This window comes from Natrix helvetica (assembly GCF_964273705.1).
Source record: "Natrix helvetica genome assembly, chromosome: W".
NCBI lineage: Eukaryota > Metazoa > Chordata > Lepidosauria > Squamata > Natricidae > Natrix > Natrix helvetica.
In genome coordinates this window covers 44,129,534-44,148,573 of record NC_138555.1, presented here as the reverse complement: position 1 = coordinate 44,148,573, position 19,040 = coordinate 44,129,534, and the positions used below count along the sequence as shown (strand labels likewise).

At 48.9% G+C, this 19,040-nt stretch overlaps 1 protein-coding gene across 1 annotated transcript in view; it reads left to right on the top strand.

Moving 5' to 3' along the window:
- LOC309400281 (DNA topoisomerase 2-beta-like) overlaps window positions 1-19,040 on the top strand; it is a gene marked incomplete at both ends in the record, with an annotated part of 193,697 nt that overhangs the window by 44,511 nt on the left and 130,146 nt on the right. The window contains 4 exon segments of the mRNA XM_081968694.1: window positions 16,504-16,566; window positions 16,572-16,631; window positions 16,637-16,651; window positions 17,723-17,813. Of these exon segments, the coding sequence (XP_081824820.1) occupies window positions 16,504-16,566; window positions 16,572-16,631; window positions 16,637-16,651; window positions 17,723-17,813 (229 nt within the window).

Genomic DNA, 19,040 nt, shown 5'->3' with positions numbered 1-19,040 from the left:
ATGATCAGATGTACCTTTGAAATGATGTCTGGATTAAAAGTGCCTTAAGTTTTCCATCCTACATTAAAGTTTGGCCATTCGTTCTCACAGAATCTTTTTAGCTCCCCAGTGTTGGGTTTGGGACCTCCATAATCTCCACTAAAAGCTCTCTTGAAGTTTTTCAACATGCACTGGAGAGGCATTCGAGGAACGCTCCCCCCCTCCCATGTTCTATTTCTAACACACTTTCTTGGGACCTGTGGCCACCAACAGGAACTGCAGCAGATTAACCTCCCACACAAACCTAGAGCCTCATTAGGATATGCCGGTTCCATTTGGAAGGGACGCTATCCCGGGCTCAGGGGGGTGATCGGGCCCCCTCTTCCACTCCTAACCGAGTGGGTCTACAATTCTTATGATACTTGCCTGCAGGCGTCTTCTTTCTCAGCCAGCATAATTTTTATTAACTTGTCCTGATCCTGGTCAGATTCTTCGATCGGTGGTGTCCTCCAGATGCCCAAGAGAGGTCATCAGCCCCCTTCCAGAGAAAGATCTCCGTGGCGCCTGAAGACGGGCGAGATGGTCTCGATGGCATACCGGTCGGTCCATTCCGTCCTCAGCGAAATATCGCTCTAAGTCCTGCCCACAGTTGCCAGAATTATTGCAGAAAATGACAAGCTTAGACTTCTCAGGATACAGGAGGAGTTTATTTGGCAGCCAGGTTCAGAAAGTTAGCACATGGCTAACTTGCAATTTCTGAACAACCTTCATTATCGAAGCACGCATTCTTATACATTCTCAAAAGCAGTGCAACATGGAAATACTTAACTCATTTCTTATTGGTTATTTTGGGGGGAAAGCCTTATAAGTAGAAGGGGGGTCTTACTTCTCCTTTTGTTACAGGTATGGACTGTGTGTCATTAACGAACTTTATTTGAACCTTGTGGTTTGGACTTTTGACATAGGGACGTTGGCTAGAACATCTTGTGGTTAGAGGCTGATGACATTTTCCTGTCCCTTTAAGCAAGCTTCTAACTGTCCCTTTTATGCCACATCTTCATTCTTATATTTTAATTCATATTTTATTCTACTTTACTTTCAAGGTGGAATTGGCATACAATTTTTGTATGAGGAAGAGTAGGCATTTAACTTTAACTTTTATTTAATTTCTAGACCGCCCCTCTCCCAGAAGGGACTCGGGGCGGTGTACAGTCATATTAAAAACAGTAAATATACATAATATAAATATAAAATAAATATAGATGTGGCTGGAGGAGGTAGCAATAGTTTACTGTACAATAGTTAAAGTGAGATTTAAAATTTTAAAAATTTAAAAATACATTAGAAACACCCCTAAAAACTATCCCAGGGTAAAATATTTGCCAGGAGGTATAAATGGGACTATAAATGGGACAGGCGAGCTAATTGGAACAGGTGAGTCTTAAGTTTTTGTCGGAAGGAGCGGAGGTCGGTAGTAGTTCTGATATCGGGGGGGAGGTCATTCCAGAGGGTTGGGCCCATCACAGAGAAGGCTCTACTCCTAGGCGCAGCCCGTTGGCATTGCTTGGTGGACGGCACCCAGAGGAGTCCCTCCCTGTGAGAGCGAATTGGTCACAGGGATGTATGCGGTAGGATGCGATCCCGCAGGTAACTAGGTCCTGTGCCATGGAGCGCTTTGAAGATGGTAATCAACACCTTGAAACGCACCTGAAAAACCACAGGCAGCCAGTGCAACTCGCGCAGGAGAGGTGTTATGTGGTAGTACCTAGTACTCCCCATGATAGCCCGCGCGGCCGCATTCTGAACTAGCTGTAGTCTTCGGGTGCATCTCAAGGGGAGCCCCATGTAGAGAGCATTGCAGTAGTCCAGACGAGACGTCACCAGCGCATAAGTGACTGTGCGTAAGGCGTCCCGGTTCAATAGGGGGCGCAATTGGCGCACCAGTCGAACCTGGTGGAACGCCCCCCTTGCCACGGCTGCCACATGGTCATCCATCAACAGCCGGGCATCTAGGAGGACGCCCAAATTGCGCGCCCGTTCCACAGGGGGCAGTTGCTCGCCCCCTATGGCCAGTGATGGAGTCCACTGGTTGAACCGAGGCGCCGGTAACCACAGCCACTCTGTCTTGGAGGGGTTGAGCCTGAGTCTGTTGTCCCCCATCTAGACCCGGACGGCTTCCAAACACCGGGACATCATTTCGACAGCCTCGTTGGGGTGGTTTGGGGTGGAAATGTACAGCTGAGTGTCAGAAGCGTACAGATGGTATCCAACCCCAAAACCACGGATGATCTCACCCAGTGGCTTCACATATGTGGTGAACAGAAGGGGCGAGAGGACCGACCCCTGCGGCACCCCACAAGTGAGCAACCTCAGGGTCGACCTCTGCTCCCCTGCCAACACACATTGCGTCCGGTCGATAGTGGTGCATTTTAATTTCTCCCAGAGGGTGATCCTGGATATTGAATCAAAGGCCTGCTTAAAATCAAGGAAGGCCACAAAAAGAGAGGATTTTTTTATACGTGTATTTTTTAATTATTAAAAGTTTTTTTATTTTAAGTTTTCAAAACAAACACAACACAAAGAATCCTCCTTCTTTACATACTGTAGAAAGTGTATCAGTTGGTTACAAAAAGCTTTCGTGCGTCACTTCCACTGTCATCACAAAATTCGTATTAACTCAAGTATTTTAAATCTGATATTTTTATACATATTACCATCATCATACCTCCATTTTCATTTGACTACAATTGTTTAAAAGTCCTTCATCATAAAATGTACCAAGATTTAAAACCTGACCACATACTGGCATTTCATTTGTTATTTCTAATATCCTCCAATAACACTATATCCTTATGGTCTATTCTGACCAAGCATCAATAATATTTAGTAACAAAAATTTCTAATCCTCCTTTCCAAATCACTGTTTACAATTTTCATCCACTTTCCTTATGTTGTACCCATAACATATATATACATTGTTATCATTATCCCTCCTCCATTTAACTCTATCCATTATCATAGCATTTCCCCCCCTAATAATCAAAACTTAGCTAAATTCAACTTAGTTCTTTTTTTATTAACCTTTATATATAACCAAATAATTTCTAATCTTCCTTTCATAGGTACCATTCAATATTCATATCCAATTACTACTTGTCATACCAATACATATGTGTTGTGGCCCAGCAGGCGCCGTTGCCGCTGCCACCAGACTCCAAGAGTGAGGGTCCCTATGAGTCGGCTCCAGAGGAGGTGGGGGACCCTGGACAGGGTTCCGACACTGAGCAGGGATCGGAGAGTCTGGTCGGCCACCAGGAGGCGCCTGAGGCATGGAGCAGCGGTAAGAGTCAGAGGAGGGGGGCTCCCGATGCCATGCCTTGGAGCAGCGGGGAGGAGTCACGAGACAGTGAGTCAGAACTGAGCAGGGAGTTCCTGGACGCTCGTTACCGCCGCACCCATAGACGCAAGGAGCGTGGGAGTAATTATCGGCGATAAGAGCTCTCAGCTGCTGATCAGGAGGCTCCTCTCCAGGTTATAAAAAGGGTTGACTGTGCATACGCCCTTTGCAGCAGTCAACAGATGACTTATGCCAGAAGTTCTAGTCTGGAATTCTAGCAAGCTGGATAGCTGCTTTCGTGTTTTGTTTTTGTGAGTTTTGTCTTGGTGGTTTACTGCCACGGAACCTTCTGTTTGTTTGTGCAATAAACCTTGTTCCCTTGTACTGTTCCGGAGTGTGTTCTGTGTGGGCAAAGGAGGAAGGGGGGTCAGAACAGTTTGACTGCTGCCCCAAACGAACCTCCATTCAGCAATAATGGAGCAACTCCAGGCGGAGAATGCCCTCTTCGCACAGCAACTTGCCTTGTTAACAGCGCAGGTTGCGCAACTTTCTGCTCCTGTCAACCCCCCACCCCCCCAGCAGCAACGGAGGAAATGCCCAGTGGCCATGCCGGATAAGTTTGATGGCAATCCAAAACTTTTTGTGGCGTTCCTGGGCCAATGCCAGTTGTTTATCAGCTTGAGAGCAGAGGACTTTCCCACCGACCAGACAAAGGTGGGATTTATTATCAGCTTGCTCTCAGGCACAGCAGCGAGGTGGGCTACTCCTTTGCTGTCTCAGCCGAGCCCCCTGCTGTACGACTTTCAGGGCTTTTGTGCCCATCTTCGGCTGATGTTTGAAGATCCCATCAAGGGGGAAACAGCCACCAGACTCCTGAAAGAGTTGCACCACGGGCGTGGTTGTTTACTGGATTATGTTAGCGAGTTCCGGCTGCTTAGTCAGGACTCTGAGTGGAATGAGCCAGCCCTTATGGATGCTTTTCAGGACAGCCTGTCAGATGACCTGCAGGACGAGCTGGTGAGAGTGGACAGGCCTCCAACGTTTGATGCGTTGGTTCATTTGTGCCTCCGGATTGATGGCCGGCTGCAGAGGCAGAGGCCTCGCCGAGCGTCCCGGGAAGTTACGAGAGTGCCAGTTCCACAGGAGACTCCTGTCACATGGGAGGAGCCCATGGAGTTGGGTGCAGCCAGACCCCACTTGTCACGCACGGAGATGGATAGACGGCATGCAAGGGGGTTGTGTTTTTGCTGTGGGGATCCGGGATATCTGGCTATGGTTTGCCCCAAGAAGGGAGGTAGAGGGGCTGCACGGTCTACGGCCTCCCCACAGCGACGGACCTCCGTATCGGGAAACAGGGGAAGCCCGATCTGAGGAAGGCTTCAGGTCGGGCACAGGCCGGAAAACACAGGCGGAGGGGCCTCCACGGCATATGATTTTAGCAGCGCACATTCTCTTGTCGGGTAGTCCGCAGGGAATTCCAGCCCATGCCTTGGTTGATTCCGTGGCTACCACAAACTTTATGGATGCAGCGTTTGCTACAAAATACAATGTCCCTCTGTGTCCGGTGGACCCTCCGATGCGAGTAGAGACCATTGACGGTCGGGTGCTTCTGTCTGGGCCCATCAAGGACGCCACGCAGCCTTTGCGCCTGATCCTCGGGGAGCATGAGGAGGCCATCCAATTTTACGTGGCTTTGGGTCTGCATTTCCCCGTGGTGTTGGGCTTGGCTTGGCTGCGGGCGCACGACCCTCAGATCTACTGGTCGCAGAACCGGATCTCGTTCCTGTCCTTGCAATGCGTCGACCACACCCGTCATGTTTGTGCGGCTCAGGTGCCCAGTTCGGCCGAGGTGACATTGCCGCCAGGTTTAGCGGAGTTCGCGGATGTTTTTAGCGAACAGGAGGCGGATCACCGGCCTTATGACGAAACTCCTGACGGGCCGTTTATACTCCATGTCTGAACCGGAGTTGGCCGCATTGCGGGACTTTATTGACAAGAACCTCGCCCGGGGGTTTATCTGGCCTTCGTCTTCGCCCTTGTCTGCCCCAGTTTTGTTCGTCAAAAAGAAGTCCGGGGATCTAAGACTTTGTTGCAATTACCGGTGCTTGAATGCCATCACGATATGTAACCGTTACCCGTTGCCTCTGATTCCTGAGTTGTTGGAGCGGCTCCGGGAGGCAGCGGTGTTCACAAAACTGGACTTGCGTGGGGCTTACAATCTGGTCCGAGTCAGGGCGGGGGACGAATGGAAGACAGCCTTTGGCACCCGATACGGACATTTCGAGTACACGGTCATGCCGTTCGGGTTGACCAATGCCCCGGCTGTCTTCCAACATTTTATGAATGATATCTTTTGGGACGTTTTGGATCAGTTTGTCGTCATTTACCTGGACGACATCTTGATCTACTCCACGTCTCGGAAGGATCATCAACATCATTTGCGTCAGGTCTTGCAGCGACTTCGAGAACATCGCTTATTTGCCAAGCTGGAGAAGTGTCAGTTCTGGCAGACCACCATCGAGTTCCTGTGGCACCGTATATCCCCTGAAGGAATTGCGATGGAGCCAGGCAAGGTGGAGGCCTTACGCAGTTGGCAATCTCCTTGCCGGATGAAAGACGTTCAGAGACTCCTCGGGTTTGCCAACTATTACCGGTCCTTCATCCCCGGCTTTGCTTTCTTGACCGCACCCCTCACTCGGCTCCTGCAAAAGAAAGTGCCGTTTCACTTGGGGCCCACGGAACAACAGGCGTTCGTGGCCTTGAAGCACGCTTTTACGAGGGAGCCGATCTTGAAGCACCCTGATCCCCATCGCCCCTTTGTAGTCGAGGCGGATGCATCTGACATCGCGGTGGGGGCGGTGTTATTGCCGGCTCACGCCCCTGATGGTACCCTTTTCCCTTGCGCTTATTACTGTCGGAAACTCAATCCTTCCGAGCGCAATTATACCATCTGGGAGAAGGAGTTGCTGGTTATCAAGGCGGCGTTTGAAGCCTGGCGACATCACCTGGAGGGGGCCAGGCATCAGGTCGAAGTCCGGACGGACCATCGGAATTTGGAGTTTTTGACAACAGCGCGTAAGCTGAATCAACGCCAGATCCGGTGGTCTCTATTTTTTGCCCGGTTCCATTTCAAGGTCACGTATATCCCCAGTGCCTTGAACCAAAGGGCGGATGCCCTGTCTAGAAAGCCAGAGTACTCAGACCCAGCAGATTCACTTCCCCCCCAGACGGTCCTACCCGTCGAGTCCTTCGCTGCAATCCAGGAACCCGTGGATTTACGGTCTTTGATACGGGATGCGCAGCGGAACGATGAGTGGGTGGAACAACGGCGGGCAGAGGTAGGGCCGACATCCCCGTGGACCTTTGAGGAGGACCTTTTGAGGTATCGGGATCGGCTCTACGTGCCTGCAGGACCTCTCTGTGGATTGGTTCTCTCCCAGTGTCATGACACTCCAGTAGCGGGACATTTTGGCCTGTTCAAAACATTGCACCTGGTTTCCCGTACTTTTTGGTGGCCTCGCCTGCAACACCACGTTGTGTGTGCAGTGTCGACAGGCCAAATCAGCAACGGGAGCTCCTCCAGGCTTGCTACAGCCATTGCCGACCCCGGACAGACCCTGGGGAGCTGTGTCCATGGACTTCTTGACGGAATTGCCTCCGTCGTCTGGTTTTACTACGGTCCTGGTGGTGGTGGACATGCTCACCAAGATGGCGCATTTTATCCCCTGCCGGAGATTGCCAAGAGCCTGCGCCACCACCCGCATGTTCATCCAACATGTGTTCCGGCTGCACGGCCTACCTGACCGGGTCGTCTCAGATCGTGGGACACAATTCACGGCCCAGTTCTGGAAAGGGCTGATGGCCGCTCTTGACGTCCAAGTTTGTTTATCCTCGGCGCACCATCCTGAAACCGATGGGGGGACGGAGAAGGTGATTGGGATTCTGGAACAATATCTGCGCTGCTTCGTGAACCAGCAGCAGAATAATTGGGCGGAGTACCTAGCCGTGGCAGAGTTTGCGTTTAATAACTCGCAGCACACCTCCACACGGACGACGCCTTTCATGGCGAACGTCGGGTACCACCCGCGTTTTTTCCCTCTCACCCCAGTGGACTCTCCGGTCCCTGCAGCGCAGGATTTCCTCTCTGAGCTTCAGGCGGTTCACCAAATGGTGCGCCACTATTTGAATCAGGCAAAGGAGGATTACAAGCGAGTAGCGGACAGGTCTCGACGTGCGGTGCCGGAATTGGCCGTGGGTGATCGCGTGTGGTTGTCCACGCGGCATCTTCTGTCCCACCGGCCTACGAGGAAGTTGGACCACCGGTATCTTGGGCCGTTCCCGGTGGAGGCCGTTATCAACCCGGTGGCTTATCGTCTGACCCTCCCGCGCTCAATGCGTGTACACCCGGTGTTCCATCGCTCGCTCCTGATCCCTGAGTGGTCGGATTGTCCTCTCCGATGTCCCTCTTCACCCCTGCCGTCGTAGCGTGAGGTGCACGGACATCCACCGCACAGAGTGACCCAGATCGGTGACTCGAGATGGCTCAAGGGACGGTTCCAGTATTTGGTCGACTGGACGGACGAGGACTCGGATGTGGGGACCTGGACCGATGCGACGGCTGGGCATGCTCCAGCTTTGGTACGGGCCTATCATGTACAATTTCCCTCACGACTGCATCCCGAGCGTCAGACCCGGGGGAAGGGCCCTGCGGTGAGGGATAGTGTTGTGGCCCAGCAGGCGCCGTTGCCGCTGCCACCAGACTCCGAGAGTGAGGGTCCCTATGAGTCGGCTCCAGAGGAGGTGGGGGACCCTGGACAGGGTTCCAACACTGAGCAGGGATCGGAGAGTCTGGTCGGCCACCAGGAGGCGCCTGAGGCATGGAGCAGCGGTGAGAGCCAGAGGAGGGGGGCTCCCGATGCCATGCCTTGGAGCAGCGGGGAGGAGTCACGAGACAGTGAGTCAGAACTGAGCAGGGAGTTCCTGGACGCTCGTTACCGCCGCGCCCATAGACGCAAGGAGCGTGGGCGCAATTATCGGCAATAAGAGCTCTCAGCTGCTGATCAGGAGGCTCCTCTCCAGGTTATAAAAAGGGTTGACTGTGCATACGCCCTTTGCAGCAGTCAACAGATGACTTATGCCAGAAGTTCTAGTCTGGAATTCTAGCAAGCTGGATAGCTGCTTTCGTGTTTTGTTTTTGTGAGTTTTGTCCTGGTGGTTTACTGCCACGGAACCTTCTGTTTGTTTGTGCAATAAACCTTGTTCCCTTGTACTGTTCCGGAGTGTGTTCTGTGTGGGCAAAGGAGGAAGGGGGGTCAGAACACATATGTATACATTATTATCATTATCAGTTGTTTATTTAACCATATCCATTGTTACTATATTTCACTAAATTTAATTAGTTTTAGATTATACACTTTCATCTATCAACCTGTATCTTTCCAGTAGCAAAACAATCTCATGTCTTCTGCCATTTGTGGTATCAGTCCTCTAATCATCTCCTTAATGAAATTTGCATGGACTCCTCTTTGCAACTCATTGCTTATTGAGTCTCTCATGTAATTTCGATGCCCTTCTTCTGTTTCCTTGATCACCTTATCTTCAATTGTCAGTGGCGTTATCAATGATGCTGCTAATAAAATTTCTCTCTTTAAATCCATAAATTCTTTTGTTTTTTCTTCTTCTGTATCTTGCCATCTGGGGTAGAGTTCCCCTCCATTTAATTCCTCTTTCCGTATTCACTCTCTATAAACAAGCTGTGAGACTTTGAATTGCCAAGCCAGACTGTTCAGTGAGGAAAGTGAAAGTGCTTTGTTCCCAATACACAAGCCTCCAGCCTCCAAGCAGCAGCACTAACTTTCCCTCTGTTGTTAGAATTCTCTTTGTTTCCTTCTTTTCTTTTATTTTTTATATTCCAAGTTAAAAAAATACAAATCATATTCTTGAGTAAAATAGAGGAGAAAAAGAGGCAAACACACGTAGTAATGAGGAAGGAGAATTTTAGTCCATAGGTTGCAAAAATAATAATAAAAAAAGATAAAAGAAAACTTAATCCATTCGTTTTAAAAGGCTTGCATAAATTCCATCCATAAAAATAGCATTTAAGAGCAAGATAACACACTGACCAAAACCATTTAAAGCTTAATTCCGCCGCTTATTTCTTCTGTTCTCAGATTTAAATTAATTTTGATTTTTTTTGTAGGCAGTCTCTTTTAAAACGGTAAAAATTCCTCACCAGCTGTAAACACTTTCTCTTTAAATTTCCTTCCATTCAGAGCCGTCCACACTTCATCAGCCTAGGGGCTGTGCTTTTATCGCCAGGTAGAAGAACTTCTCCTGGGTCGATCAGGGACTTTGCGGTGTCCCTGAGATCAACAGGACGTATTCTTCCTGTTCACCATCTCTGCGGGACGGTTTAGGGCCGATTGGACCACCCAGCGATAAAAGTTTTGGCAGCGACCTTTCTGGGTTCCTGTTGTGGAGAGCGACGGGCATGTTTTGCTCGCCCCGCGCGCTCTTGGTGGGCTCCCCCCTGATCGGGGGGGCACAGGGAGCCTTGTAGGGGCCCCTGCCGAGGGGGCGGCTAGCTGGGGGCCCTCTGCATCGTCGTCGGCCGCGGGGGGGCTCCCTGCATTGCCCTAGGCACCAGGAGGCTAAAGGGGAGGCGCGAGGAGCTCCTACGCTCCTACGCGCTTTCGCGTCGAGACAGCTGGGTGAATTCGACAATTAGAAGGCTGCAGCTGCAATGTGGTGAGGTGGAAACTCTCCCCGTTCCCTTTTTTGACTGTTAAAAAAAAGGATTGCCAGCTTTTTAAAGCGTTCAATCTGTTCTTGGGAAGTGTGACTGGAGGGAGGGGGATTTCCCCCCCCCCTTGGATAAGCGGCTTTGAACTGCTCTCTCCCCTCGGAGGAGGAGGAGGGGGGAGAGCTCTGGAATGAAATCACACTCCTAGCAAGCAGCAGATGAATACTCTGCTGCAATTGTGAAAATGAGGTGATGATCTGACTTTTTTGAAAACTTTGAAAACTTTTGGTTTGTTGCCTTCTGATCCCGGTGCTGGCAAGGCAAGATGGCACACTTCCGCTGTCTTCATGCACTCTGAAATTTGACTCCACCCATGGAAACTGCTGGCATTTTGTCTTTGTCTCCGTGACACTCAGAGATATTTCTTGATATACTATATTCTGGACTTGGAACAATGGATTTTATTGTCTGGATTTGAACTATAGAAAAGGTCTTTATTTGCCTGGACTGCCTGCCTCCTGATCTCTCTTGGCTATCCACTTTTACAGTTGCCTTCTCACTGCATCTCTGAGCTCTCTTTATCAAAATGGCACAGAAAAGACCACCACCTGGGAAACCAGGCTTTGCTGGTTCTGCCCCAAAATCCTCAACGTCCAGCCCCAGCGGGCAACAGACATTAACATCTCTGTTACAGCCCAAGGCCCCGGAGGAGGACTTAACCCAACAGATGCTTCAAAAGATCTTAAAGGGGCAGGAGGAACTGAAGAATCAACTGAAAGAAATGAACAAACAGCTCAGAGAAAACCAAAACCGAACGGCTCAAAATACGCAAAGACTGGAAGTTTTGGAGGAGGGGACGGCCGAGATGAGGGGGGAGGTGAGGGGGGTCCAGAGAGGAAACCAAGAACTTGAGAACCATCAGATATATCAGAAATGGAGTTTGAAAGGATGTCTTTTTTCCTTAGATTTCAAAATGTTATTGAGGCTGATGATGAAGTTTTGAGGGAAATTATGACAAAGCTATTGGCTGAATATATTAAAAAAGACAGACAACAGCTGGGATGGGATATTGACCTGGTCTATAGAGTCAATTCAGCTTACGCTAGAACACACAATGTTCCAAGGGAGGTTCACATTAAATTTCTTAGAAAGACTAGAAGAGATGAGATTCTGAGTGCACAAAGGGGGCAAGTGTAAAAATACAAAGATAGAGAGATAGTCATCCTGAAACAAATCCCAAAGAAAGTCAGAGATAAAAGAAAAAAATATTCGCTTTTAGCGAAGAAACTATACCAGAAAGGGGTTTGGTTTAGGTGGCTTCTGCCAGAAGGTATGCTGATATTCTGGGAGGACACTAGAGTTAGAATTAATACAACTATGGAGGCTGAGGCCTTCATGGAAAAAAACAAAGTGCTCCTACACAAAACTGATGATACCACACGGGATACACAAGACACGGGAGGTGCCGGAGCCTTGCTGGTGGGGGGAGAAGAGGCAACACTGAGAAAACTTAGATCACAAAAGTGAATTAGAAAATTAATGCAATTGCCAATACAGGGAATTTTTTCTGTTTGATATAAAACAGATTGAAATTACTTGAAGACATAAGGTTAAAATATGCTGTCAAAATACTGCTAAGTAGTAATTATCTAATGTATTAATAAGTGAAAGTTATGAGAATTGGGGGGAGTGCCATTTCCTGCATAACGTAGCTGTCAAAATTTGTAACTTTATCCATTATCCCCTTTCCTGAAATTTTTTGTAAAACTAATAAAAATTTCTGTTTAAAAAAAAAAAAAGTTTTGGCAGCAATCTCAGAGCATTGAGCTCGCATGTCCGTCTCGTAGCAACGTTGGCTCCTCCTCTCCTTTATACGTGTATTTTTGTACTAAATGGTGGAGTAACAAGATGTGATCCACCGTAGATCTTCCTTCTCTAAAACCAGCTTGTTCATCTTTGATTATGCTCCCTGAAACTAGCCAATCCTGAAGTTTACAGTTTAGGCGTTTGGCATACAGTTAACTAATAAGCTCAGAAGACTAATGGGTCTATAATTGCCTGGGTCATTTCTATTACCTTTTTTATAAATTGGTATGATAATTGCTAATCCCCAATCTCTTGGCATATGGTCCGTTTTATCTATAAATGTAAACAGAGATGCTAAAAGTGGAGCCCACCAACTGGTGTTCTTTTTTATTATTTCTGGCAGGACATTATCAGCACCAGGTGCCCTATTAGCCTTGAGGGCTCCGATCAACCAGGATATCTCTTCTGGTGCAACAGGGGGCCAGTAAGGAGTTTGGTCCAAACTAATTTGGCTCTCCTTGGTTACATAGTCAGGGTCTGTATATAGCTCCCTAAAATATTCTTCCCAGGCATGAATCGGTACCTGATTAGTACTCTCCGCATGTCCCTGAGATCAGCAAGACCTATCTTTCCTGTTCACCGTCTCTGCAGGACGGTTTAGGTCCGTTTGGACCACCCAGCGGCAAAAGTAGGTAGGTAACCGCCTACCGGGACATTATGAACCAACTCTCTGAGTGGTTTTGAGTAGCAATAAAAGTCAATGGCAGATTGCGTGCCAAAGACATGAGAAAGCAACCAGACATGAAAGACAGAGGTCAACCCAACCTGAATCCACCTACCTGATGGAGAACCACAGCACCACAGCAGGCCCCAAAACCAGCCCTCCCTCGAAGTTCGCTGCAGGGGGATGGGCCACATGGCATTGGCATTCACGGACTCAGCCCTGAAGCCAAAGGCAGAGCCACCACCAAGGGCACGACCAGAACAAGGCCCCAGATGTGCCACCAACACGTCCTGGAAGGCTCTCCAGGCTGCATAGGTCCCTCCCCACCTAGCCAAAGGCAGGGGGGGAACCCCAGGCAACGATGACCAGTCACTGGAATCCTACAACAGGGAGGGCGAGGATGAAAATGACCCAATGGTGAGTGGACCAGTTCACCCTTTAGTTTTCCCAATACGCCTAACAGCCCCCAAAACAGGAACCCATGGGACTTTTCAGGCCCTAATAGACTCAGGTTGCACCAGATGCTTGATCAACCTCATCACGGTCCTGAAATTGGGGATCAGAGTGAAAAGTCTGGCCCACCTTATCCGGTTTGAAAAGCTTGATGGGTCCCTATTGAGAGGAGCCTATGCCACCCACCTGACTGAACCAGTGAGGCTACAGCTAGCAGATCACTGGGAAGTAATTCGATTCGTAATAGCCCCCAAAATGACAGACACAGTCATACTGGGAGTTTCCTGGCTAGACAAGTGGGGACCAACCATCTGATGGAAAGGGGGCAGCCCCAGACTGAGGAGAGCAAGGGGATCCCAACCCCCTCCACACCAGAAAGCAGAAACACCACCCACACAGGGAACCTTCCAAAAGGACCCACCAGAACAGCTGGCAGCCACCTCTGACAAATTCCCCGAGGCCAAACAGATCCCAAGTGAATATCAGGACCTTGCAGAAGTATTCAGCGAGGCCGAGTGCAACGGTCTATCTCCCCATTGGGAGACAGACTGCGCCATAGAAATCATCCCCCGGGCAAAACTACACAAACCCAAACTGTACGCTATGGCGCCCCGGGAAATGCAAGAAATGCACAAATACATAGACAAAAACCTAGCACGAGGGTTCATCGAGCCAGCCAAGCCACGGGTCGCAGTGCGAGTCCTATTCAAAGAAAAAAAAGATGGAACTATGAGGCTGTGCATTGACTTCAGAGGAATAAACGCCGTGTGCATACACAACCTGTACCTCTCCCCCTCATGAAGGACATGCTATCTCACCTGGCCAAGGGAAATGTTTTTTTCCAAATTAGACCTCAGAGAAGAATACTACTGAGTACGCATCAGGGAGGGAGATGAGTGGAAAATGGTGTTCAACTGCCTCCTAGGGAGCTTTCAATTCAAAGTGATGCCTTTCAGACTGCAGGGAGCCCCAGCGGTATTCATGCAATGAGGTGCTGCACGAGCACCTCTACAAAGCGGTCCCCATCTACTTGGATGATATTCTCATCTACACTGAAACCATGGATGACCACATACCCCTGGTCTGCCAAGTACTGGAAAAACTTCTGGCAGCCAACCTGTACGTCAAGTTATCAAAATGTGAATTCCACCGTGCACGGCTAGACTACCTGGGTTACTGAGTGTCAAATGAGGGAATAGAGATGGACCCAGCCAAAGTACAAACCGTCCTAGGCTGGCAACCCCCTCGCACCCGCAGACAGCTACAAAGCTTCCTAGGGTTCACAAACTTCTACAGACAATTCAACCCCTCCTTCGCAAACATTGCCAAACCCATGATGGACCTCCTAAAGACATGGAGCCCAAGAACGAAACCTTGCCTGGGACAACCTCTACAGTCAGACCTAACCTGCCAAGAGGCATTTGAAACACTAAAAGAAATGTTTGCAAAGGAACCGATGCTGAAGCATCCTGACCCCGAACAACCCTTCATTATCTAAGCAGACGTCAGCAACGTGGCAGTGGGAGCAGTGCTACTACAGAGAAATAGGGGGCCAGAGACCGTTGGAAGTTTGGACTGACCACAAAAATCTGGAGGCCCTCAGGACCCTCTAAAAACTATCGCCTAAACAAGTCCTCTGGGCTCAATACTTCAACTGTTTCAACTTCGTGATAAAGCACATCCCAGGGGGGAGGACCTTTTTAGCTGACACCCTCTTCCGCATGCCCTAGTACAATTACAAACGGGAGCAGGTAGTAGGTGCCATTGTTCCCTTCACTCAAATAGCTGCCCAAGTGACCACCAGACAACAATGCCGCAATTGACAAAACCAACCAGCTAGCGACCTAACCACAAAACTCAAAACCGAACTGCTAGCAGGTCCCTGGTTCTGAGACAATCAACACATCTTGGCGAAAAGAGGTGACCTAGCATGGAAGGGGATGAAACTCTCTGTCCCAGAATCCCTATGCACCCTAATCCTCCAGAGGAGCCACAACGTTAAACCAGCAGGCCACATTGGGTTCCTAAAGACTTTACATCTAGCACGGAGGCAATTCTGGTGGCCCGGCATGACGAAAGACGTGGACAGTTATGTGAAAAGTCGCACCATCTGTGCCACAATGAAGAAACGACCAGGAAACCCCCACGGACTGCTGCAACTGGTAGCAGAGCCAACGAGACCATGAGAGGAGATTGCAATGGACTTTATAGTGGAGTTGCCGAAAAGTGGGGGAAACATGGTGATCTGGACTGTAATAGATCCATTCTTCAAACAGGCGCACTTCATACCCTGCAGCAGACTACCTTCAGCCCACCAGTTGGCCAAACTGTCCCTGAAGCACATCTACCACCTGCATGGAGTACCACAGAGAATTATCTCAGACAGAGGTGTCCAGTTCACGGCTAAGTTCCGGAGGGAGTTCCTGCCGTCCATTGGGTTGTCCCAGAGTCTTAGCCTGGTCTTTCATCTGAGTACCAATGGTGGGGCAGAGAGACTGAACACCATGGTAGAACAGTACCTGAGGTGTTACATGAACTATCAGCAGTCCAATTGGGCAGACCTCCTGCCTTTCACTTAGGTTGCGTACAATAATGCTGTTCACAGTAGAACGGGACTAACCCCGTTCAAGTAGTGAACAGCATGGACTTCTTCCCAATGCCTAAGTATCCAAGGGATTCCCTCCTCAGTCAGCTTGATCGACTGGATGTCAATGCTGAAAGCAACCTGGGAGAAGGTCAAAAAAGTGTTAGCTAAAGTGGCACAAACCTATAAGAAACAGGCAGATAAACACTGAGTTCCGCAACAGCCATTCCGGTTGGGTGAGAAGGTCTACCTCTCCACAAAATATTTGAGGTTAAAACTCCCTAGCAAGAAACTGGGGCCACCCACGGAACAATTGAAATTATCCCGTGACAGGCTGCCACACCAACCCCCCTCGCCACAATATTTGCTCTATAAGATGCACAGACTTTTCCACCCACTTTTTGGGGGGAAATTGTATCTGATAGTGTGAAAAATATGGTACTTTAGGTAATTCAGCTTTTTCCAAATATTGTTTTATTCTATCCTCTGGAATTTTCTCATGATCATACAGCTTTTCATAATAGTCTTGAATTATTATTTTTGTCATCATTTTGGTAATAGTTCCTTTTTTATCTACAAATCAATGCATCAATTTCATTCTTTGGTATGCTTTGGGTCATTGCAGTGGTGGGATTCAGCCGTTTCTGCCGCTGGCCACCAGCCTGCTGAGGCTGCGGGCTCCTGCTCCCAGAGCTGCTCTCTGGCTGGCGGCCGCTGTCACTGCAGCTCCTGGAGGTCGCCATGGCGCCGCTTCAACTGCTTCCCTGTGCCGGCGTCACATGGCTCTCCAATTATTGTGATACCAATAATGTATTTTCCAAAGCTTCTGAGTAAGTCAAAACTAGGACTTACATTATTTTTTTCTTGATTTATTTCAGACACTGTTTGATATTCAAAACAATGCTTCAAAAAAAGAACTCGAACACAGACAAAAAAGTGACTCAAAAAAAGACTTTATCAAAAAAAGACTCAACTTGAGCATATTCTTCTCCATCCTGATACATACTTGAAGAACACCTGACGGCCGTGACCAGGGGGGCCTTTTACCAGGTTCGCCTGGTACGCCAGTTGCGCCCCTTCCTGGATCGGGATGCTCTGTGCACAGTCACTCATGCCCTCTTCCTTTCTCGCCTGGACTAGTGCAACGCTCTCTACATGGGGCTGCTCTTGAAGAGCACCCGGAGGCTTCAGCTGGTCCAGAATGCGGCCACGCGGGTTGTCATGAGGGTACCTAGGTGCTCCCATGTCACACCCCTTTTAGACGGCCTGCACTGGTTGCCGGTTGTTTTCCGGGTGCGATTCAAGGTATTAATTATGACCTTTAAAGCGCTCCATGGCTTAGGCCCAGGGTACCTGCGAGACCACCTACTGCCACCAGTAGCCTCCCACCGTCCAGTACGAGCCCACAGAGTTGGCCTCCTCAGGGTGCCGTCGGCCAGACAGTGTCGGCTGGTGACCCCCAGGGGGAGAGCCTTCTCTGTGGGAGCGCCTTCCCTCTGGAATGAGCTGCCCCCGGAGCTCCGCATAATCCCTGACCTCCGGTCCTTCCGACGCGCCCTAAAAAGTTGGTTTTTCAGGCAAGCCGGCCTGGCCTGTTAATGTTAATGTTAATTTTAATTTATTTTAAATGTATTGTTTCTTTTTTAAAAAAATCGGTTTGGTCTTTTTGGAAATGGGTTTAATCTTTTTTTAACTTTTGTGTTTTTAATGTTGTGCGCCGCCCTGAGTCCTTTTGGAGAAGGGCGGCATATAAATCCAAATAAACCTAAAACCTAAAACATACATTGGTTCAGTAGAACCTTTAACTCAGGTAATTTCCATTTCCTCTTTATTTGAGAAGTTAATATTGTTGTTGAATATATCAAATAATGCTTGTGCCTGGGTGTTCTCAAATGGCAATTTGCATTTCCCCCCTATTTTTTCACATTTTTGGAGCTCAGAGTCATTTGATGAGTGAATGGTAAGCTAAATCGATTAATTAAATGACAACAATATAATGAGCAGTTCTTTTAAAAAAAACTAGGCATGTCTATTAGGATATTTTAAAATAATATATCTATAAAACTTTTATTTATAAGATAAACTTTTTATTTACAGTTGATGTGGGTGTTTGATGAAGATATAGGAATGAATTGTAGAGAGATTACTTTCATTCCTGGCTTATATAAAATATTTGATGAAATTCTTGGTAAGTGTTTATAACAATAATATATTAACAGCATTTGGGAATTATTTTCAAGTGGAAGAATACAGGTATATTTTGGCATGTTGTGGATACAGCGTTGCTGATAGTAAATGTGTTATCATGTTAACGAAATGAAAAGACTCCAAGGCATCATCTGTTCTTTCCTTTTCGAATTATTTGTGAATTTATTCCTCTCTAATATTAAAATGTAGTTTACAATTACCATATTTTTCAGAGTATAAGATACACCTTTTCCCGCCCAAAAAAGAGGGTGAAAATCTGGGTGCGTCTTATACACCGAATTTAGCCGCCTGGGTTGTCTGGAAAAGGGGCAGGTGAAGTGGACACTGCGCAGGAGGCATAAGGCAAGGTGGCTTGCTGCTTGGCCTCCCGCTTCTCCAGACAACACAGGTGGAGAGTGGTCAGCTTTTGTCCCTGCCCCAGGAGATGGATCCGGCCAGGAGGAATGCACACCCCGTTTTTGCAATCGGGGAGGAAAAAGAGTGTTTCAGGTGGCAGGCGGTTCTAGGCTGCGCTGCGATCCCGCAGCTTGGAACTGCCCGTCACCTGAAGCGCTCTTTTTCCTCCCTGATTGTAAAAATGGGGCGTCCGTCTCCTGTTCCCAGCAAGCCCCTGCGCCTTTGCTGCCTGGGTCATAGGGTGATTCTGCATGCCCCGTTTTTGGAATAGGGAGGAAAAAGAGCACGCACTTCTCCTCTTTCTCTTTCCTCCTGGCCAGATCTGTCTCCCAGGCCAGGAGCAGAAGCCGACTGCCCTCCGCCTCGGTTGTCTGGAGAAGGGAGAAACCTAGCAGCGGCTTGCCTTACACCTCTCACACAGTGCCCATTTCACCTGCCCCTTCTCGTGCAGTTCCAGGCGGCCGAGATAGCCACGCTATATACCTCTCACACAGCACCCGCTTCACCTGCCCCTTCTCGGGTGGTTCCAGGCGGCCGAAATTGCCACGCTGCCAGGCTGTAGGTGAAGCGGGCACTGCAGAGATCACGGTGGCTGGAAAGGAGACATTTTGCTTTCAGGGCTGCCACTCGGCTCGGCTCCCGGGAGGGCTGTGGTGGCGGTGGCAGCTCCTCACATTGCTGGGGAGTGAAGTCGTCGTGGCCGTTGTCTCCCCTGAGCTGCCCGTTGAGTTTCTGAGCACCTCTCACTTGCAGGAGGAGGGTGAAGGCGGAGTATATGAAAGCCTCTGAGTAACTGGGAAAGAAAGCCATG